Source organism: Neolamprologus multifasciatus, chromosome 20 (assembly GCF_963576455.1).
Source record: "Neolamprologus multifasciatus chromosome 20, fNeoMul1.2, whole genome shotgun sequence".
Lineage (NCBI taxonomy): Eukaryota > Metazoa > Chordata > Actinopteri > Cichliformes > Cichlidae > Neolamprologus > Neolamprologus multifasciatus.
In genome coordinates, this window is record NC_140458.1 from 4,632,255 (window position 1) to 4,655,541 (window position 23,287).

Genomic DNA, 23,287 nt, shown 5'->3' on the forward strand with positions numbered 1-23,287 from the left:
ATTCCAAGATCATCAGTTCAAATAACTGTATGTAAGCAAAAGTTATTTGGATGTGTCAGCACTTAGTAGCATCATGGTCTGGGGCTGTTTTCTGTGGTACTGTACGTCGCACAAAGTGGATCGAATAATGAAGACGAATGACTACATCCAAATATTTCAGCTTCACCCCAAATCAACAGCTTGACAGTTTAAACTTAAATTAAACTGGGGTGAAGCTTCAGGACCGTGATCCCCAACACAATTCAAAACAAGTTTTGGAAAAAAGGAAGCTAACATTACGCTTCTCAAATGACCGTGACCTCAGTCCTACCAAATATTAGTGAGGTTATTGTGTACATATGTTATAGCCTGCAGTCTGTCTCAAATGACCCATGTATGGTCCCGTGTCAGACTTTTTCAGTTGTGCGATCCTCACATACAGAATATCAGATGACAGAATACATGTTTTTTACATATTGAATGTTGTATCTGTCATTTTTAGCTTGTTGCAATTAGGATATTTCGTTTTTCACATTTTCCCTTACAGAAGAACTTGTTGGTGCCAGAGTAAGAAAATTTGCATTTAACTCTGTTTTCTCCTTCCATTATTCTATAAGTGGGAATTCCTCTATTGACTTGACCAAAGTTTGGTCGTGCAGTGCTGTAGAAATGATGAACAATCAATAGTTAATATGTACCCTGTAATATGTTGTTGAAATATTTTTGTGTACAATTAATTCACTTTATGTGAAAAGTCATAACTTGTTCAAATTAGTTCAGCTGAATTCACAATTTCTTACTTTACTTTGAAGGAGGACAGGGACAAGTTGCTTTGATAAACACGTGGATGGATCCACGCTCACATCACGCCTAACTACCTGAGTGTCACGGCTGGGAAGCAGTCGTGTGGTGGAATGAAAGAGGACCCAAGATGCAGATGGCAGTGGAGATTTATTTAAGGTGAAAAAACCCAAGATGAGGGCAGAACTAAACATAAACCTAAACTGGTGAAACTAACAAACAGAGGACGCAGAGCAAGGAACAGAGGACGCAGAGCAAGGAACAGAGGACGCAGAGCAAGGAACAGAGGACGCAGAGCAAGGAACAGAGGACGCAAAGCAAGGAACAGAGGACGCAAAGCAAGGAACAGAGGACGCAAAGCAAGGAACAGAGGACGCAAAGCAAGGAACAGAGGACGCAAAGCAAGGAACAGAGGACGCAGAGCAAGGAACAGAGAGCCACAGAGACATACCAAAATGATGCAGAGAAATGCAGACGATGAGACGAGGAGCACAGGCAGACACGCAGTATAAATACACACACCAGGTAATCAGGAAATGGCACACAGGAGGGGACACAGCTGGAACTAATGGGCATGACGAGACACAAACCTACAAAGTAAAACAGGAAACTCACAGACTGTTTCACAATACCAACTTGGGGACACGAACAGAACACAGAGGACGGACACAGGTAGGGATGATAGAAACACTAAACACACAACTCAAACCATAAGAACAAATGCAAAACAGCAGAAACTGGAAAATAATAATAACAATAAACTCAAAACACTGGGTCAACGACCCAGGACCGTGACACTGAGCCTGATGAACGACTCTCTGTCATGGCTGAGTCACGGAAGTTCAAATTCTGTGTTGTTGTTGCGGAGACTGAAAACAGAAATACTGATGTTGAAAAAGTTGCGAAGTGTTGTTTGATGTCGAAATGATTGAAGCTGTGAACAAAGAAAATATCATCTTTGTCATCTTTGTGTGTCTACATGAGAGCAATGGGAGGTAATGTGTGTTTTACAGCAGAGCTTCGCATGTGAAATGAGGATGTGTTGCTTAATATTTAGAGACTTCAGTGTGTCAACATCTGTGCAGTGCTATTTCTCTCATTATCATTCACATTTTAAAAAAAGTAACATTGTTGGTGCATCAGCTCCAAGCAGGAACCGGTTTGACAAACAGAGAAAATGACATTAACATTTAGTTTCTTTAAATATATTTTCAAAATCTATTTTAATCCTTGTTTTTAAGACTCGTTTCTAAGGCATGTGTTTCAGTGGAATGAAAAGCCAAGTACAGGGGTGGATATTTCATTGGATATTCAACAACAAGTTAGCCATTTCTCGGCAGAAAAACGAGAACGAGAACCACAGAAAATAACAATATACATAAGAAACAGAATATATAACAATATATTTAAAACTATATAAGAAATATATTAAAACAGTTTACCATTAAAATGTTTCATCAACCATGCAAAACTTAATGATTAATTAAAAGAAAACAAAGACAAGTAACACCCAGAAAGCACAAAATTACAAGATTACAGCGATAAAGCAGAACAAAAAGTGACAGGCTCTCATGTTGAGCTTCTGATGGTTTAATGCTGTTGTCTTCCTTCTTCTCTTGTAAACCAGGAACCTTTCACTTCTCTTAATGATGAGGCCAATTCTTCAGCTCTGCATTTCTACTTATTTATTTATATTGTATATCATGTTTTCTATCCCCTGAAAAGATCTCACGTTGTTATCCTCATCCAAAATCACACATGTACCTGAGTGCTGAAAACTAGAAATTGACTGTATATGTACAGTACAGAGTACTGTACTCTGTATTGTACAGGGGGTTGGGAAGCGTATCTGTAACTGGAAGGTCGCCGGTTCGATCCCCGGGCTCTCTGTCCTGGTCATTGTGTCCTTGGGCAAGACACTTCACCTACTGCCTTCTGGTGATGGCCAGAGGGGCCGATGGTGCGATATGGCAGCCTCGCTTCTGTCAGTCTGCCCCAGGGCAGCTGTGGCTACAACTGTAGCTGCCTCCACCAGTGTGTGAATATGAGAGTGAATGAATAGTGGAATTGTAAAGCGCTTTGGGTGCCTTGAAAGGCGCTATATAAATCCAATCCATTATTATTATTATTACATATTACTGTTTTAACTATAATGATAATTATATCCATAGGAAACAAATGTCATCAGTAATATTTCAGAAAAATACAAACCCTTCATTTGTGTGCATTTTGTGCTATTCAAAAATATCCCTGTTTCTGTATATTGAGGCCAATGCACAATGTTACATCCCTTGGCTTATGTGTCATCTCATGGAAATATGATGGACATTTAAAGACACTACACAGGGTAGTTTGTGTGTCAAATGTAGATAAAAAATAGTGCAATGACAAAAACAAAAGTAGTAAAGTAAATGGTGAATAATTATTAAACTATTAAGAAAAAATTCTAAAGAAAAATAAGTTAACAAAGGAAGGAGTGATGTGGTTGTGAAGATAAACGTGATTAGGTGGAAATAGCACAGAATCAGCTGATTATGCTGTAGTACAAAAAGTAGCAATGCAATAGTGAGTTTTGATTAGTCCTTAGCTCTAATTAATAATTTGAATTTCTGAAAATTGAACCCAGGGCTAACCTGGATGAGATGAAATCCTGCTTCACAAATTAATCGTTGGGTTTCAGAGAAACTTATTTTAGTGCCAGTGAGCTTTTGTTTTGTTCACCAGATGAAGCGTTACTTAAAATAACAACAAAATAAAAAACATCATGATGCAATCTTATAAAAGTCAAAACTAAATGTAGCCTTTTTATCAAAACAGCTTTTTTGCCTTCGAGTTGTCACATTCTTCTTATGTTGATGTAACTATATTTTCATGGGATTTCACAAGGAAAGTTGCATTAAAACAATTCCCAATAAGAAGTTTGAATAAGCAGTCATCTAAAAATTTGCATGAAGTGAAAATATTACTTCAAGGAAAAACGAAAAATATGTGGAAAAAAACAGAAATTCTCTGATATTAAAGTCACAAACTTATGTGAACAATCAAAGGAGCTTGCAAAGAAAAGCGTCTGGACTTCTTTAAGTTGCTTGAAGACGTTTCACCTTCATCCAAGAAGCTTCTTCAGTTCTAAGGTCAAATGGTGGAGAGTCCCAGATTTGAACCTAGTGGGAGTTTCCCCCCACAGTGGGACAAAAGGACCTTAATCCTACCAAATATCCTACCAAATATTAGTGATGATCCTCTAATCCTCTAATCGCCTGAGCCAAGGTGTGAAACTGGGTGTGGGTCCCAATCAGCCTGTGTCCTCCAGTTTCACACCTTGGCTCAGGCGATTAGAGGATCATCAGGGGGGTCCTTTTGTCCCTCTGTATAAAAGTCATTGCAAACAACGCAGTTTATAATAAATTTCGCTGTCTTGTTGTCTGTACTATTATTAGACAGTGCTGTGGCTTTGTGATGCAGTTTGTAGTTTGACATTTGAAGGCAAACCTTTTTTTCTCTTGTTCTTTCTACGCAAATTTAAAAGCTTGATTTTTTTTCTCCTCCTCTTTTTGATTTTAGAAATGAGATTACCTGCACCAAACACATATTCTCTTTTCCAACTTTGCTGGTCTTGTTCAGTCAAACTTGTGGTGCAGACAATTCATTTTTGTTAAAATTATGAATGCAGCAAAGGTGTGTTTGCATCCATTCATGAATAAAGATGGAAGTGAAAATTTGTTTTACGACACCACTGTTTCTGAGTTCTCATACATCGCCACTAGGTGGTGCCTTTGACTTGATCAGTTTTTGATCCATCGACTATGACGTAGTCGGGTAGGCAACTCCAGGCCTCGAGTGCCGGTGTCCTGCAGGTTTTAGATGTGTCCATGATCCATCACAGCTGATTTAAAGGGCTAAATGACTCCTCAGCATTAATGAAGTTCTCCAGAGGCCTGTCATGAACTAATCATTTGATTCAGGTGTGTTAACCCAGGGTGTGATCTAAAACCTGCAGGACACCGGCACTCGAGGCCTGGAGTTGCCTACCCCTGAGTAGTGCTTCCTCACTGGGAAAAATACCAGCGTTGTAGATGCTGGTAAGGTTTATAGCTGGGTCATCACCACATAGAACAGGGAGGTCTTGCAGTACAACACTGCACAGTCCTCTTCCATCTGACTTCGCACAGAACCAGACGCTATACCATAAATACGTTTACAATAGCAATAAAAACTTCACCATTTGTTACAATACAGCTGCAGAGGGGAAAATAACCAGGCACAACAGGACCTGTACTACTACATTTGCACTAGAGGACAGTTTGTATTTCAGTGAATTAATAGCAGAAACATGCACAAGTATAAATGTGTGTAAATGTTGGATGGAAACCATTTAGATGTAGAAAAAAGAATGAATGTCTGTGAATGGGTGAATGAGGCGTGTTGTATAAAGCAGTTTGAGTGTTCAAATAGAGTAAAAATTGCTATATAAGAACCAGTCCATGTACCTTTATTTATAAAAATATTCTGCAAACAATCAAGACCATACAGTTAAAACTGTCGATGTTCATGTTTATTTTAATTAAGATTTAAAAATCAGGTTGAGCACAGTGAAGCAAACTAAAATAAGAACACAAAGATCTTTGTGCAAATCCAATAACCCACAGAACTGTGATATTTTTAAGATTATAAAAACAATTAACACAGTACTTTCAGTGTCTGTGTCAGTACAAAATTACACAAACAAGCAGGGTTGTGAGCAAAGCTGGGGGCCTAGAATTCAATTTGGTGTTTTGCTCATTTATTTGTTTTTTTATGGCAGGTTGCATTTTGTTTCATCTGTGGATTTAGGCATCTTCACATTAAAGTCTAACATGTGTTTGGATTTGTTGAACCCTCCAAATCAGCTTCACAATAAGATCATGTATTATAGAGATTATGGGAGCCAAGCATGATAGAAAACACTGGATAATGGGGCAAGAAGAGTGCAGTCCCAAAAGCTTTATTAAAATAATATTTTAAATAAATTCACCCATGTTTTTTTTTTTTTTTTGCTTGTTTACATTGCCAACAGAAAGTATACAGAAACTGTCTCTAGTGGACTTGTCTTTAGGGTTTTCTGACAGAATGTTTTTGGGTTTTCTGCAGCTTTTCATGCCATTATTCACTTTTCAGTCTCAGTTTTGTTGGGTTTGGGCAAGAAAGAAATCACTTGAGGTAAATTTCTACATGTGAAAGAAGCTGTTTTGCTAACTCCATTTATGGATGTTTCTCCAAGAACAACCTGCTGACTGACCTGAGACCACTGCATGCTCTCACTCAGCAATAGATGTTCCATGTCAGTTGGGTTTTCCTGTATTTGTTAATGGAAAATACTCCAGTTTCCAAAAAGTATGCATGCAATCAATTATCTGTTAAGTTAAAGTAGATTATACTAAGTAATTAAATAAATTAATCCGAGGCTAATAGTTTGAACATTCAGTTCGCTTAAATAAGCAGAAAAGAACCTCATTTTCTATGAATTACGATCACCTGTTGATCTTTGTGAGAGGGAAGGTGCCATCGGCAGCATTAATACCGTTTTTTAACTGCTGAGTACAGAGGAGATGAAGAATCTTTGGTGTGGTTGGAGGGGCTGGTATGTACCACAGGTGTGGAGTAAACAGCATCAGTTGCATTACGAGATGGAGCGCTGTTGGTGGCAGGAATGTGGGAAAAAACAACTTCAGAGTAATGAAGAGTACTTGAGTTGTTTTCAGCCTGAAAGAAAAGTGAGAACAAACTTTAGTTTCTTAAAAGCATTTTTTAATCAAATAAGTTTTATAGATTTATTTAAGATAAGATAACCTTTATTAGTCCCACGCGTGGGAAATTTGCTTTGTTACAGCAGTGGACAGTGCAAAGTTACACAGAAAAATTATAGAAAAACACTGGAATAAGATATCAATAAGATACTGTACACAATAGAATAGAATAAAATAAAATACTATATACAATCGAATAAAATAGAATACAAATGCTATATACAATTCAGAATAATACAGCGATGCCAGAAAAAGAGTAGTGCACATGTGTGGGTTTGTGTGTGTTTGATCAGTGGAAGTCTTTATTGTGGATTCTGACAGCAGAGTGGAGGAAAGACCTGCAAAATCTCTCCATCCCACATCGTGGGTGCTGCAGCCACTGAAGGAGCTGCTCAGTGCTGTCAGAGTCTGCATGGGGTGGGAGATGCTGTCCAGCAGGGATGACAGCTTAGCCACCATTCTCCTGTCAGTCATGCCTCTGGGTCCAGAGGGCATCCTAGAACAGAGCTGGCCCTCCGGATCAGCCTGTTCAGTCTCTTCCTGTCCCCGACAGAGATGTTGTCGCCCCAGCAGACCACACCGTAAAAGATCGTGGCTCAAGAGTTGGCAGTTCGTCTTGTAATCGGAAGGTTGCCGGTTTGAGCCCCAGCTTGGACAGTCTCGGTCGTTGTGTCCTTGGGCAAGACACTTCACCCACCGCCTACTGGTGATGGCCAGAGGGGCCGATGGCGCGATATGGCAGCCTCGCTTCTGTCAGTCTGCCCCAGGGCAGCTGTGGCTACAACTGTAGCTGCCTCCACCAGTGTGTGAATGTGAGAGTGAATGAATAGTGGAATTGTACAGCACTTTGAGGCTCTCGAAAAGCGCTCTATAAATGCAATCCATTATTATTATTAAGATGGCTGAGGCCACCACAGAGTCATAGAAGGTCTTCAGGAGTGGGCCCTTCACTCCAAAAGACCCGAGTCTCCACAGCAGGTACAGCCTGCTCTGCTCTTAATATATGCATAAACAGTAAAAATCCACATTTTGTGTCCCAAATCTTTCTAACATCCTCAGTTATTCTCGACATTGTTGAATATACAGTGTACAAAACAAGCTAGCTACTTTACTGATGCAGAACAAATCAACAGCAACACTAACTACTTCCTCCAAAATCTTCGTCAAATTGATTAATCATCTCTCGAAATACATTTTGAACAAATAGTGAACATAATTTCATCAGTGAAGGTTTCATCAGCTGCACATCTCTTTCCCATTGACATTCCTAAACTCACTGCAGCGAACGACCCAATTAAAGAAATTACAGCTGATCCTAAATGCAACAGTCAGACGGTGGCGCCAGTGTCCGGCAGCCTCGCCTCTGTCGGTGCGCACCAGGGGCAGCTGTGGCTACAATGTAGCTGCCATCACCAGTGTGTGAGTGTGTGTGAATGGGTGAATGACTGAATGTAGTGTAAAGTGCAAAGGGGTCCATAGGGACTAAGTAAAGCACTATACAAATGCAGGCCATTTACTTCTTACTTAAAACCAAAAATAGAGAACACATGAGCCCTGTTTTAGCTTCTTTTCACTGGTGACCTGTTCATTTGAGAATTGACTTGAAGATTTTTTTTGTGAATTTTCCAAGGCCCTACGTAGCCCCGCCATCAAATCCTATTTCTAATCTGCTGACGCTGTACTTGCTCAGCCATAACCTGAGGTCCTCATTACTTTTTTACTCAAACTGTTACCTAATTTAATATAAAGATACAGATTTCTGACCTCAAAGCTTAAAATCAGACCACAATTTTACTTACTGTGTTCTGAGGAGGGGTGCTGTGGCTGTGGAAGTCTATGTTTTCAAATCCATGTGATTGGGAGTATTTGGGGTATGTGTAAGCTGAGGACACACCCAGGGGAGGCAAAGTGTCCATTTCTCTGATCTCTTCATAGAGCTGGTTCACCTGTAGAGAAAGAAGAACCCAGGTTATTCATACAAATCAAGCAGTAATGAAGCTCAGGTGTCTCAGAATTCCTGTAACTCACCTGTGTGATGTCACCATTTTCATTTTCCAAAGGTCCTGAAATACATGCAGGTCAAAAAATGAGCCACATTTGAAGAATTAAACCAGAAACTCTGTTATTTTCATTCATTTCTGCTTTTAAAAACTTTTTTCTTTCTTCCACACACAGACATCTCCGAGGTAGATAAATAATGCATTTTATGTTTTTCGGTACCTTTCAAAACCAGGTTTTCTGTGTGTGTGTGTACATGCTTACAATACATATAACACATATAATCTAGGAATGTGTCAGGCCTGAGGCCTTAACTCATTTAGCTTCTAACTGTATTTTAATCTACTTGGCAACAGATGACCAGAGTCAATAATTAGCCCCAGAGACCCCGAGGGCTTGAAGTTTATTACCTTGTATGGAAGGTGTTATAGAAAAGAGAAGTTCTATGTCTGTTTATAGCCATTAAAGATGTACAAGATGTACCATTCACTGTAACTAACGTCTTTAACCTATTTTAATCTGTGATTGACGCCATGGGGGGGGGGGGGGGGGGGGGGGGTGTATACCCCACTGCTTTATAAGTGTTCTCAACATGTATTTTGGTCAGAGGACATATGCTGATGTTTTCTCCTGTGTGTTAATAAACGCATCGTTTGATTGCACTTTTCTGGGGCCTCCGTGGTTTGTCTCACTGCTCTACATTGATCGATTTCACGACAGTGTGTGCGTGTGCGTGTGTGTGTGTGCACCTTTGTCTTTACTGGCCCTCTTGTTCTTGCAGAAAATCAGCAAAGCTGCCGAGAAGAGGATGATCATAATGGCCAGAAACAGACCCACATAAGGAAGCATACCTGCAGCAGCTTAAAAGAACACATTTGTTTTACTCAGAGAGTCTAATGATTTTTTTCATTATCTACTCGGATTGACTTGCAATGTCTCGCCAAAATTTGACTCAGATTGACTGGTTTTCCATGACAGTCAAGTACTGCCTAATGTGCGAGGTCATTGTCATAGCAACGTGACGCGAGCATCCCATGATGTAATTACGCAACATGAAGCAACATTGGATGTCGACACACCTGCTGCTTGGTCTGTGGCTTTTCGCCAGAGTCGGGGGACCAAATGTAGCCATTTCCCTCAATGTCGGGTTTCAAAAATGGTGGTTTTGATTTTTGTGAACAAGGTGCTATCATAACTCATCGAGTGATGCCAAGTTCAGATCTCTTGGAAACCCGGCCGAGCAGGTACTATTTTAGTGCCTGGTACCCGAACCGTAACAAGTCTGTGCAGGTACTAATGGAAAAGGGTCTGAATAACCGAGATCATATCTACATCAGTATATTACATATTAAACATAAAATGTATAATGTACCTGAACTTGCAGGCGATCTCTGGGGCTGTTTTGAGGTTTTGGGGGAGACTGATGAAACTCCAGCACTTTCTGAGCTGAAGACTGAAGTCTCTGTTGTTGGTATTGTTTTTGTTGTTTTTGTTGTTGATGTTGTTGCTGTTTTTGTTGTTGAGCCTGATGACAGAAATGTTAAAGTTGAAGTATACAAACAACAATCTTATATAATTAAATAATTATGCTTAAAGCAGATTCAGTGTTTGCATAAAAGGTTTAGTTTGTGGTCATCAGTAGAACTTATAAAAACTAAATTTTAAGTTTATGTAAAGCAATGACATAAAAAAAATATTTTTGTTGGAACTCACCTTCTGTGACAAGAATATAAAACTCATGGCTCAGATTTCCATCCCAAGTTTTGGTCAAATGACACATGTATGGTCCTGTGTCAGACTTTTTCAGCCGAGCGATGCTCACATTCAGAATATCAGATGACAGAAAACCTTTTTCTACATACTTAATGCTGTATCTGCCATTTTTAGCTGCGTTCCCTGTTGTTTCAATTAGGATATTTCTTTTTTCACATTTTCCCTTACAGAAGAACTTCTTGGTGCCAGAGTAAGAAAATGTGCATTCGACGTTTATGTTTTCTCCTTCCATTCTTCTATAGATGGGAATTCCTCTATTGACTTGACCAGAGTTTCCATCGTGCAGTGCTGTAGACATGATGAACAGTCAATAGTTAATATGTACCCTGTAATATGTTATGACTAATACATTTTTGTACATTTAATTTAATTGAATTTATTCACTTTTATTCACTTCATGTGAACGGTCATAAATGTTTAGTTGAATTCACTAAATTCTTACTTTACTTGCAAAGTAAAGTAATTTTACAAACAGCAAATGTCATGTTTTTTCCTAATATCTCCACAAATCATCAGCTGAAGAAGACTCAGAGTTGAAGTTTTGTGTTAAAGCTAGAATATCATCTTGAGTTTTACTCGTTTCAGAATCTATCTTCATCCGCTTTTCCGACCTCCGCACGTAAAATGAAGATGTGTTGCTGAACATTCAGAGACTTCGGGATATCAACACTCACGCAGTGTTGTTTCTTTTATGGTTCGTATTTAACAAGTATGAAAAAAATAACATTGCTGTTGCATCATCTTCAAGCAAAGAATGGTTAAACATAATTTACCACCAAACTGATCCACCTTTGTGTTCCCCTTGCCAAATGCTCCTCAATCAAAGATTTCCTCACAAACAGACCTCAGTCAGTCAGACTGCCTCCAACTCTTCGCCCAACTGTCACTCAGCATCAAGTCTCCGCAGGGCTGTATTCTCAGCCCCCTAATTTACTCCATGTACACACATAATTGTGCATCAATCCAACCAATGAACACCACCGTGAATAGGCTCCTCTCTAATAATTCCTGCTGAGGCTCAGAAAATAACCCGAAGCTGAACATCCTTAAAACAAAAGAACTCATAATGGACTTCAGGAGGCACAGACAGATCCACAACCCTTTGATTATAAATGTTGAACGGGGGGAATCTGTCTCCCCCTTTCTGGAAACCCACATTTCCACTGATCTCACCTGGACCCACAACACCAGCGTTCAGGTGAAGAAGGCCCAACAGTGGCTGCACTTTCTTTGTGTCCTGAGGAAGAACAACCCCGGACGAGAAACTGCTGCTGGCCTTGTAACGCTCGTCTGGAGAGAGTGCTCTACATAGGGGCCATAACTGAGAAACACCTTTCATCTGCCACCCCTGGAGGCCATGGCAGCTCCTCCTGTCTCACGAAAACCAGGGCCATCACAGGTGACCCCTTGATGCCCACCCACCATCTGCTTGCAGTGGGTCAGGTCAATCAGGTCCCACACCACCACAAACACCTTCTTCCTGTGGGCCATTCAGACTGTTAACAAGCATCGGTGTTGAACTCCAGGTCCAGGCCGGTGTCCTGCAGGTTTTAGATCCAACACAGCTGATTCAAATGGCTAAATTACCTCCTCAACATGTCTTGAAGTTCTGCAGAAGCCTAGTAATGAACTAATCATCTGATTCAGGTGTGTTGACCCAGGGTGGAATCTAAAACCTGCAGGACACCGGCCCTCGAGGACGGGAGTTCGACACCCCTGGTGTGGATGATGCAGCACTACGGATTTGTACCACCTGTGGTCTGTCTTTCAGGAAGTCCAGGATACAGTCGCATAATGAACCACAGATTCCAAAGCTTCATCATGAACCTGGATGGATTAATAGGGTTGAAAGTGGAGCTCTAGTCAATAAACAGCTTCCACACATATGTGTTCTTATGGTTCAGGTGGGAGAGGGCAGTGTGCGGCTATTGCGTTGTCTGTGGGTCGGTTTGGCCTGTAGGCAAACTGAAAAGGATCGAATGTAGCAGGCAGTGAAGACATAATGTCTTCCTGTGTCTGTACATGTTGCAGCTCTTCTTTTTGTTGCTGCTTTATCAGGAACAAAATTTAGATCAGGGAGCATTTCCCAGTAGATGGCACCTGGGTTGAAAAGAAGTAAGATTTTATGTCCTGCACAACAGTAACAGTTTTAACCCTGATTATGCCCACCCTGACCACAGAAGGTCATGGTGGGCAACCTTACATCATCTGCTATCACCATTAACACAGGAGTACCGCAGGGCCGCGTTCTTAGTCCAGCTCTTTTCACCCTGTTTACACACGACTGTAAACCCATCCACTTCTCTTCTAACACCATGCATAGTTCTGTATTTGCTGTTACTGATGTGGTTGTTTTGGAGCGTCTCATGTCCATCTTAAAACTTGCTGTAAGACTCTGATTAAACCATCTTGCTATAACTGGTCCAGCAGAGTCCCATGTAACAAAGACTGGACTCTGGATTTCAGGTGAATTTCTTCTTCTTCATCATCTTCAATTCTTCCTTTTTCTAAAAATCACTGTTGTTGTCTGACAGATAATCTTTCTGTCATCTTGATTGATTAAGCAAAGCTACATGTATTTATTTGTTACGTCCTACCCCTGACTGACACACACACACACACACACACGCACAGACTAGAATAACACACAAACCAGTTAAGACCAGTTTCCCTTGTTTCCTTCCTTTGTGTTGCAAAGCGGTGAGGTTGAAACATCAGTGTGTACTTGTCAACTATAAATACATCCTTAAAATAAAATAAATAAAAAACAAGTATATGCAGATATTTGGCTGTATATTCAACAACAATACAAGAAAATCAGGATAATTTCTTTAAAAAAAACTGAAGTGAAATTATTGAAAAACAAAATAAACTGAAGTCGTGTTTAAATAAAAATGGGGAAGTTAACTTGTACTTTCAGAGGCACTTAACCTCTGAACATGTTTAACTACAAACACTGACAAAGAAACACTGTTAAACTTTACAATTGTTCATCAAAGATGCGAAACAGCTCCAACAGTCCAAATGTTAATCCCAGTTTTTTTAGTTTTCCCAGTGTTGCAAAACAGTGATACTGTAAACTGTCGGTTCCCCATAAAAAATCTCAACTATAACACTACTCTTAAAAAAAAAAGTATATATGTGGATATTTTATTAAATATTGAATTGCAATGCAAAAAAAAAAAGATAACCTTAGGTAATAAAAAATGGAGCCATGCTTAAAAAATGTTCCTACATGGTTTATATTTGGGGAAGTTACCTCATATTTTTAACAAACGTCATGTTCCAATAAACATATTTAACCACATAAAGCAATGATATGCAAGAAGGAGTAATAATACAAAAATTTACTCACTGAGAAAGATGAAACAGACCACAGTGCCACATACTGTCTTCATATTGCTCGTCTTACAAACCAGGAACTTCTCACTTCTCTTAATGATGGACTCCCTCCCCCACACGTCATACAGCTCTACACTTCTCCCCTTTGCTTTAACTTCTTGAACTGCAGAGCGAAGGATTCTGTGTTGGTTTAGCTTTTGTGTCTCATCACTTCTAAAGCTGCGTTAGGCTGGATTTACATCCTTGGAGTCTAAACAAAGCCGCAAGCCAGATGGCTAGCAAGCTCAACACAAGAACGTGATGCGCTGCTGTAGAAATAATGATGGATGGATATGAATAAAAAAAAATAATCAAAAGAGAAAGTCACAAAGATTATGAATTCAACCTTTTTGCTCACTGAAGATATTCATTTACAACGAATATTTAATAAAGAATACGTAAGAAAGAATTTATAGACGCAAAGGACAAAAATAATGAATTGAAATAGAAAGAAAGGCAGCAAAAATAAAGATTAAGTAAAGACTAGAAAATGGGAATATAATTGAGTATTTAGATATATTCATATTTAAAATAGTTTTATTTTTTTCAGTTGCAGTGTCGGTGGTCTTCAACTGTCTGAGAGCAAGGATTAAAATAAAACAGAATTCAAAATGAAATGCAGAAGAACATGAGATGACAGATGACTCAACCTTTAGCTGAGTCATCAGCTTCCTGTTTTAAAGATGGACACCTCTCAATACATTCCTGAAGTTCACAAAACCAAAAAGTAAATAAATACATAAAAATGTTTGTAACCTGTGGGGGGATTAAAACAGGCATAGTCATTAGGGAAAGAGGATATTTTAAAATGTGTACTGGTAAACTTTACACTCTTTAATATCCACACACAGAGGTCTGAGAGATCTTTCAGCAACGATGAAACCAACATCTGTTGAACTGATCAGCTCTAGAAGAATACCTGCTCCAGGGCAGGTTAGGTTTAATACCGGTTACCATGGTGATATACCCTGGTAAACTTTAAGAAGTAAAACTTTGTAGTACAGGAAATCCTCTTTTGCACAAAGAGGCAAAAGTTCAGGAACATAGTGTAACATTCATTAAAGTACTGTGTGCTGTGAGAGGTTAAAAGAAGCAGCCACCAGAGGGAAACAAAGGTCAACATCGATACTCTGCGTTATTAAAAATATTTATAACTCACCGCAGGTTTATAACAAAAAGATTTTGATGACAATGACTGCATATTTTAGATTTAGATTATTTTTTTACATAGTGAACATAATCAATCAGATAAACTGGCTTTTGAATTCAGCCCACTGTACAATATGTTTCCTATGAAGTAAGAACAGTGAAATAAGAATACAGAACCAAACTGAAAGAAGACAGTATAGGTCGTTTTTCAAATGCAGTAGCTAAGAGAAATGTATCCTTGTTTACTCTATTATAACTATTCATAAAGTACTTTCAGCTACTGTCAGTACAAAACAGCATAAACAAACAGCTTTTACAGTGAACAAGCTTAAGTGTAAATAAAACATAAATATTCTGTTCCATCATCACATCATGTGAAGTCTTTTGTTTCACACTGCATTCGCCGTGGCTTCCAAGTTAAACTTTGAATCATTTGTGAAAAAACACTTCTCAAACACGTTGTTACGCCCCTCTGCAACCTCTATTCTCTTTGCAGTGACAGTGCAAGACTCTTCAGGTGTTGAGCTTTTTACAGAGGAGGTGAAGCATCTTTAACGTGGTTCCTGGGGCTAGCGTGTATCTGAGGTGTGGAGTAGACAACATCACCCGATTTACCACAGAGGGCGCTGTTGGTTACAGAAATGTGGGAAAAATCCACTTCAGTGTAATCAACTTCATCTGTGTCATTTTCAGCCTGAAAAATAAGTGAAGTTAAACTTTAAACGTACTTAAAAAATAAACCCATCCAGCAGATAAAACAGGAGTGAAAAAGAAAACTTTTTTGCTTTATTAAACTTGTTTTACTGAAACTAAACAAATCACTACAACCTACAACCTCAGCTATTGCATTAAATTATCATGTTTAGGAACAAAGGATTTGTCCTGGACTTAAAAAAAAACTAGCCAAGCCTAATAACCGTGAACCAGAGCGTGTTCACTGAATTTGGACATTTTTTATTTTTTACTATTAGCTGGCAGAAAGAAAATATCCTATCAATGATTACTAATGACACTACCCAAACAGGTTTGTTCTGGTTTCTGACCAGTCAGACCACACATCTACTTACTTTACTCTGAGAATAGGTGACGAGGCTGTAAAGTTCGAGGTTTTCAACGCCAGCTCGCTGGCAGGTTTTGGGAAAGGCATCAACTAAAGACACTTCCACAGGAAGCGAACCGCCGTCTCTTATCTCTTCACACAATCGGTTATTCTGGAAAAAAGAGAACATACTGGCCAACTGATAAAAATCAAAAGGTAATGAAGACTGCGTGTCTCATAATTTCTAAAACTAACCTGTGTGATATTGGCGTATTCTGTTTCTACAGGAGGTCCTGAAAAATGCAGGAGAGAACACAAACATCTGGCTTAAACACCTTCCAGGAACTACAACCAACTACAAAAAGGAACTAAACTTGGGAACAATATAAAGAATGAAAACTGAATATCTTTCAACTTAATCTTAAAGATGTATTCAGTGCCACAGCCAAGTCACACTTGACTTAATTCATGACGATTGTAATCTGCTACATCTTGCATCTTTTTTTCCAGCTGTGCAGATGTTGTGCTTCTGAAATGTTCAGCTTTACCGGGACATCTGTCAGCTTTCATATATCCTAACATCTTAATAAGTCAACCCAGTGGGTATCAGTCTAGTACTTCCAGCTTCTAGTGTAGAAGCATCTGAGAGTCACAGACATGGATATGTCTACTGAAGTTAAAACCTCCGTCACTACATCATTTTTCTTTTAACGAGTTTGAATTTTCCTAAGTCGATTGTTTAGCAATGTATGAAAACTGGTCAATGTGACTCTGTGCTGAACAGCTTTCAGTCAAACAATCAGATGTTGTCACAGCAGGTTTTTCCAGATCAGAAATCAACAGGATTGACATCACCACCTACTGACCAATCAGTTCTCCAGAAAATACTGAAATTATTCCAGGAGCCTCTCTCAGACCTCTGCAGAGAGAATATAAGAGTCTAATGTTTTTCAGTTGTGTTGAAAGTCTCTGAGTTTGCCTGATGAGAATTAGGAATAAATAAAGATTCTTAGACTCAACTTTATTCTTTGATTGTTTTTCTGTTGCCAGCAAACAGTTTAACAACATTTTTTTTCTATAAGCATTTAACTATCCTAAAACTCTTTTCACTTGTTCCATTGGCAGATTTTTTTTCACTTAATACAATAAAAAAAAATATTTTTTTGTAAGAAATAAGTGAAAAAAAATCTGCAATTGGAACAAGTGAAAATTCTTCAGATCCAAGATGCAAGATGCTAAAAACGAGTTCATATATCTCACTGAAGTGTTACTGTGTAGCTGATTGTGTCTTATTGTAACTGCGATGAGATATTTTTGACTTGAAATTAGATAAATATACTTGGTAAGTTTTTGAATTTTTGCAGTGCAGTATAAAAACGTAATTAAGGTTAACCCTGAGGTTAATCTGCAGGAAATAAATTTGCATTGCTCTGAAGTGGTAAATACACAGGTTTGCTGCAGACTCACCTTTAGGTTTAATGGCCTTCGTCTTCTTATAGAAAATCAGCAAAGCAGCTGATAAGAGGGTGATCATAATGACCAGAATCAGAATCACATAAAGCGGCTTATCTGCACCTCAAGAGAACACATTTCTTTTTACTGTCACACTTGAAATATTAGGCAATGAATTATACAAACAAAACACAGATACTCTGAGTTACATTTCATTTGTATGAAATTACTTTAGGTCCTCCTAATGTTCATTTATTTTCAGATAAGGTTTCAGTTTCTACCGTTGCACTTGAATCCTCCATCTGGTTAAAACATTCAGTACCAACCATGCCTCAAATGAGGCTGTCCTGTGTGCATGTCTGTGAAGTTTAATGTTTTACGTAAAGCTTGCATGCACCTCGCGAGAAATGTAACGTAATGTCAGGTCGACGTAGCCCACAGCTATTGTGATTGGCCAGTTCTGTGCCGTCTTTTCCCCGCTGCATTTGTGTCTACTTTTTGATGGCACAATAGTCATAGGATCAATATAAGGAGTCACAAATGTCAGCAAAGTTCTAGAAGAATGTTGAAACTTCCAAAATGGACGTGAGAGAATGTATAAAGCATTTGATCTTTTTCTATCCCCTGACACCACATTTAAAACACTGAGATATGGCCACACAGTAACAGGTAACCACACAGAAGTGGAAGTCTATAACATCTGTCATCTAGATCTCATGTCATGGTGCTTTAAGGAAGTCAAACGTGATCTCACTCAGCTGTTCATGTGCAGTTCCTGAGTTCTTCATTTAACTCTTGCACTGTTTATTTGTTTGAAAACTTTACTCATTTTGTACATTGTGCTTAAAATTACAATATCAAATAAATGACAACACATCATTAGTAATTATAAGGTTATGATAAGGACCCATTAATAAATTAAAGTTTACACGTTATGTTTACGCTTTAGTAGTCAGTAATATGTCCGAGTGATGTTTCCACTGCTCTTGAATGTGGTTGAGGTTTTTGATAAATACACAGATGAACCCATACCTGGACCTGCAGGTGTCTCAGAACGGTTCAGGATTTCAGTGGAGGAGGATGTAGATGTAGCGCTTTCTAAACTGAAGTTAAAACTTTGTGTTGTTGTTGCTGCTGTTGAGGTTGATAGGAGATAGGTTGATGATGAAAAAGCTTTTGGAGTAGAGCCTGGTGTTGAAGTTTTTACAGCTGTGAACAAGGAAACAATCAGTACAAAAATAATCCTGCAGTTTGTATGTCTGCATGCGAGTAATGTGGGTTAACAGGTGTTTTATGGCAACGCTAAGCTTATATTAAAAAAAAAATGACTGAATGGAGATCAGTTGAAAGAAATGTTGTTGCCAATGAGATGTGAATATGTTCACATCTTCAGAAATATGAATACAATTTTTGTAGAGACTTACCTTCAGTGACAATTATCTCAAAATAACCTGGTTTCAAAGTGCTGTCCAAAGTACACGTGTACCATCCTGAGTCAGACTGTTTCAGCTGTGTGATCTTCACATACATAATATCATATTTAAAAAAAAAATTGACATACTGAATGCTGTATCTGCCGCTCTGAAATGTGTCAGCAGTTGTATTAATCAGAATGTTTCCCTTTTCACATTCTTCCTTACAGAAGAGCCTCCTGCTCCCACGGATAAAGAAGCTGCATTCAAGTGTGACGTCTTCTCCTTCCATTTTTCTGTGTCTGGGTGTTTCTGCATTGACAAGAGCATCCTGCTGTGCTGCTGAAAAGATTAGCAGTCATTAATTACCATCATCCTATAAAGACAGATCGTTATGTGCTTTAAGTGTACAGTTAAATTCGTCATATTGTTATTTAAATATTTAAAAAATTTAAAAAACTAACTTCCTGATTCTGACATCTACACAAACATCTGCTGACTGAGAGTTACTTGAGTGTCATTTGCTTCTATTGATGTATTCATCTCCATATTTTTTTACAGTGTATTGAATAATAATTGTTTCTATCGTGGAAAAGGTTTTGGAATTGTTGCTCAACATTAAAATTTTCATTTTTTGAACGCGCATGCTGTGGTTTTTCTTGTGAGCCTAAAAAAAACTGACTGAAGCCTCATTAGTTCAAGAAAGAGGAACCAGGTGCATGTGGGGTTTCGAAAATGCTCGTAGGATTTAGTTGTGTCTAAATATACATTTCCAGCTAGTTTGCTTGGATACATTTGTATTTGGCAAAACAGTGAGACTGTCTATACATGAAAAGACACCTGTGAGTTTTGGTATGGGCAACGTTCACAAAAGATACAACAAAAATGAGAATAGCCATTTCTGCATATGAGATTAGGATGAACCTAACAAGAACTAAGGAGCAAAATGCAGCTTAAAGAATATTATTTATGTGATTTTTTTTTTATTCTAAGGAGTTTGGAAAGAAAAGCGTCTGGACTTCTTTAAGTTGCTTGAAGACGTTTCACCTTCATCCGAGAAGCTTCTTCAGTTCTAAGGTCAAATGGTGGAGAGTCCCAGATATAAACCCAGTGGGAGTTTCCCCCCACAGAGGGACAAAAGGACCCCCTGATGATCCTCTACCTAATCATATGAGCCGAGGTGTGAAAACGAGTGTGGGTCACAATCAGCCAGGGTTTCAGGTGAGCTCATTGTGAAACCTGGCCCCACCCTATCATGTGATTTCCTGAGGTCAGATGGCCCAGGATGTGAGTGGGCGTTAAGGAGTCTGGGAAGAGATATCAAAACTGGATTAACTCCCACTAGGTTTAAATCTGGGACTCCCCACCATTTGACCTTAGAACTGAAGAAGCTTCTCGGATGAGAGGTGAAACATCTTCAAGCAACTTAAAGAAGTCCAGACGCTTTTCTTTCCAAGCTCCTTAGACTACGATGACCTGGATGACTGAGAACCTTCACAGACATTTTTTGTTATTGTTTTAAAACTTCTATTTTCAGTGACCTGTATGTTCAAGTTACATGTTTCCAGCTCTAAACACCACAAAACAAACATGTAAGAGAAGAAAATTAAGAAAGACTGAAACAGTTTGTGGTTCAACATAAATCAATGATTTAACATGAAAAACCAACAAACAAACAAACCTGGTGATTGATTTTTAATAAACAGACACCATTTTCTGTTTTTAATAAACAGAAAATAAAGATGCAAACAACAAAGAAAGAAAGAGAACACGAAAATTAAAATTTAGAATTTACTCACTAAGGATGATGAAGCAGACCAGAGTGTGACAGGCTTTCATCTTGAGGCTCTGATGGTTTAATGCTGTTTCTCTTCCTTCTTAACTCACAAAACAGGAACTTCTCTCAATAATGAGGTCTCACACACACACACACAACTTCTTCTAAATGTGCCATAGGCTAATTTTCATTTCATTTTCTGCCTAAAAAGCATCTCATCTGTGTTGCTGTGTTTATGAAATTATGTTTATGCCAAAAGTTTAAAGCAGACACTCTTGTGTACGCACTGGCTTCTCGCTGCATGTGGCTAATGAGTTTGATGCAGACAGGTTGTTGAATTGGCGTACAAGATATATAATTGTTTTTTTCTCATATAAAACTTTTGCCATAAAGCAGTAAAACAGATGAGATTGCAAAGTTTCTGTCAAACCGACACACAGTGGTTGGACCACTTGCACGGCATAATGCATATAAGATTCACAAATGCATGAAAAATTCAATCTTTTCTTTTTTCTGAGTAATAAATATGTTTCTCACAGAGAAAATAATGAATCCTGCAATTGAAGTTCTTCAGATTTTGTCAGCTGGACACTGAAATTTCTGTTTCACTGTATTTTTAAAGTGTTCTGGTGATTGAAGCTTAACAAAGTGTTAATGACACCAGTTTGAGATGACTTTTGCTTTGTTGAATGGTGCTTTATTCTCCTGGACGTCACATTACAAGTTGGTAAACTGACGCACATCATCAGGAAAAAGTACTCAGAAAGGATGTGGCAATAAAACCTTGACTGCTTTGTTATCAAGGTACTTAAACAGTGACCACAGAAGACTCCTACCATGAGAACATCAGCAGCAGAAGCCTGGTGGCTTCAAACTGTGAGTTTGTTGTAGGCAGTGATTACAAAACAAGTAAAAGAGCATTCACACAGGAAGTGACTCACATTGTGCATCACTTTGCCGCTAACATTCAGCCCCTAGTGGAAATTACAGCTTCTGGTTGCCTAATCTATACTGTCATAGGTTAATCATCAATATTCTCATTTCTACTCTCATTGGTAGTTGCTTTAGTTGCTTGCCATGAGAAGTTTAACTCACGACCCACTCATTTTGCATCACCAGGAGGTATTTTGCTTGAAGTTACTGAATGTTATTGACATTCTTTAAAAAGTCAAACGCTTTTTTCTCTAAAAATGATACCTTAACTATCATATTTGCTGTTGCAAAAATAATTGATTTTAACCTTAAACAACATATTTTGCTTTTTTCACTTAATATATAAACTTTGGTTTACTATGGCGTTATTTTTGTGCCACTATTCTGAGCGCACGTAAAAAAAATTTGCAGGTGCAAGTGTTGCATTTTGAGGAGAAATTTATTTTGAGCAAAGAAAAGCTGAATTTGAGTGAACAGAATTCATTGCTGCGTGCAGAAAATGTATGGGAACAAAAGGGATACTTTTTCTGCTTATTTCATGTTTTGACATCAGGCAGGCTATTTTCAGGGTCAAGAAACAAGTATTGCTCCTTGGCAAACATGTACTTGGTAAAGTAAATCTGTTGGGCATATTTCTTGGGCTTCAGACAATAATTCTGATGTCTAAAGAATCAAACAGGACAGGCAAAAAAAAAAAGAAAAAAGAAAGAAAAGAAATTCTTTGATGATTGTTATTCCTGGGTTTGTTTATCTTGTCTTTAGCTTGTCCTGATCCCACATTTCACATCTAGTCACCCTTGTCTCTGTGTTATGTTGTTGTCTGAAGCTCTGAGTGTCTGTGCGTATGTGTCGTATTTCCTGTTTTACTGTGACAGTGTTGTGTGCTATGTCAGTGTGTCTACTTTTGCTTCCCCTTGTCTCTCCAAAAGTTGAATCTGTTCATCTGGACGTAGCGTTTTGTGGGAGAAATGTTTCGTCACTCATCCAAGTGACTTCTTCAGTCTCAGCTGACTGCAGGTTTCCCCAAATCTTATAAACAATACATTTGCATAATGACTGAAACCAGCCCACTGAAGGAACAATGGGCTGGGAGGTCAGTTCCGTCATCATAATTATGCAAATTCTCATGACCACTGACACTATGTTACTCTGTTTGTGTCGGGGGCAGTGTTGGGTAAGTTACTTTAAAAAAGTAATTAATTACTCATTACTAATTACTTAGTCAATATTGTATTTAAAATGCTTATCTAATTACTGTGTCAGAAAAGTAACTTAATTACTAAATAAGTAATTTAACTAAATACTTCTTAAAATCCCTATAAACCTTGAGTGGGCAAACAATAGAAATTAAACTCTTTAAATAATAAATAAATTTTTTTAAAGACGGAGACTCTACAGTACGCATCGGTAGTATCTCTTCCACAATGTAGCCTGCAATCATATTTTAAGCTCACCTTCAGACGCTTTCTGTGCTGCTGAAGTAAAATCAGGTTTTGCTTGCTTAGCAGGAGTTGCCGCGGTGTTATCCATGGATGATGAACAAGGATCACTCAGAAGTGTTCGTCTATGCTCTCGTGTCAGCCGCTTCAGTGGATTACTCGTGCTATGAACAGCAGCCGATAGTTTTTTTCTCCCCAGGACATAGCTTACATATTACTGTAATATTGTTGTCTGCTTGTTTCAGAAAAGGGAAGAGACGGGTATATGTCCATTTCAAAAAACAGCCACTCGCTTCAGCCGAGTCTGACATCTTCCGCTTTAGAATACGACTATGCAGCAAACTGGCGCAAAATGACACGCACCTGCACTG

At 38.6% G+C, this 23,287-nt stretch overlaps 2 protein-coding genes and 1 long non-coding RNA gene across 4 annotated transcripts; 1 reads left to right on the forward strand and 2 right to left on the reverse strand.

Annotated features, from left to right (window-relative positions):
- Nucleotides 1-805: 805 nt before the first annotated feature.
- On the forward strand, nt 806-11,296 carry LOC146494157 (uncharacterized). 2 transcript variants are annotated; one of them, XR_014871543.1, is made up of 4 exons: nt 806-1,452; nt 9,343-9,851; nt 9,946-10,032; nt 10,577-11,296. It is a non-coding gene; the product is annotated as an uncharacterized LOC146494157 (long non-coding RNA). The 2 variants fall into 2 exon arrangements; XR_014871544.1 differs by having other exon boundaries at nt 9,946-10,028.
- On the reverse strand, nt 5,247-15,201 carry LOC146494158 (uncharacterized). Its single transcript, XM_085145975.1, has 7 exons — nt 13,690-15,201; nt 10,275-10,622; nt 9,934-10,086; nt 9,311-9,421; nt 8,592-8,626; nt 8,363-8,509; nt 5,247-6,519 (listed from the first exon to the last, which is right to left on the reverse strand). Exons 1-7 carry the CDS (start codon nt 13,730-13,732, stop codon nt 6,331-6,333), a joined length of 1,026 nt encoding a protein of 341 aa, XP_085002101.1. The 5' UTR covers nt 13,733-15,201; the 3' UTR covers nt 5,247-6,330.
- On the reverse strand, nt 15,201-21,976 carry LOC146494159 (uncharacterized). The gene is made up of 6 exons (XM_085145988.1): nt 18,780-21,976; nt 18,388-18,564; nt 17,371-17,472; nt 16,159-16,196; nt 15,932-16,075; nt 15,201-15,558 (listed from the first exon to the last, which is right to left on the reverse strand). The coding sequence occupies exons 1-6, from the start codon at nt 19,057-19,059 to the stop codon at nt 15,394-15,396; spliced, it is 906 nt and encodes a 301-aa protein (XP_085002114.1). The 5' UTR covers nt 19,060-21,976; the 3' UTR covers nt 15,201-15,393.
- Nucleotides 21,977-23,287: the final 1,311 nt, after the last annotated feature.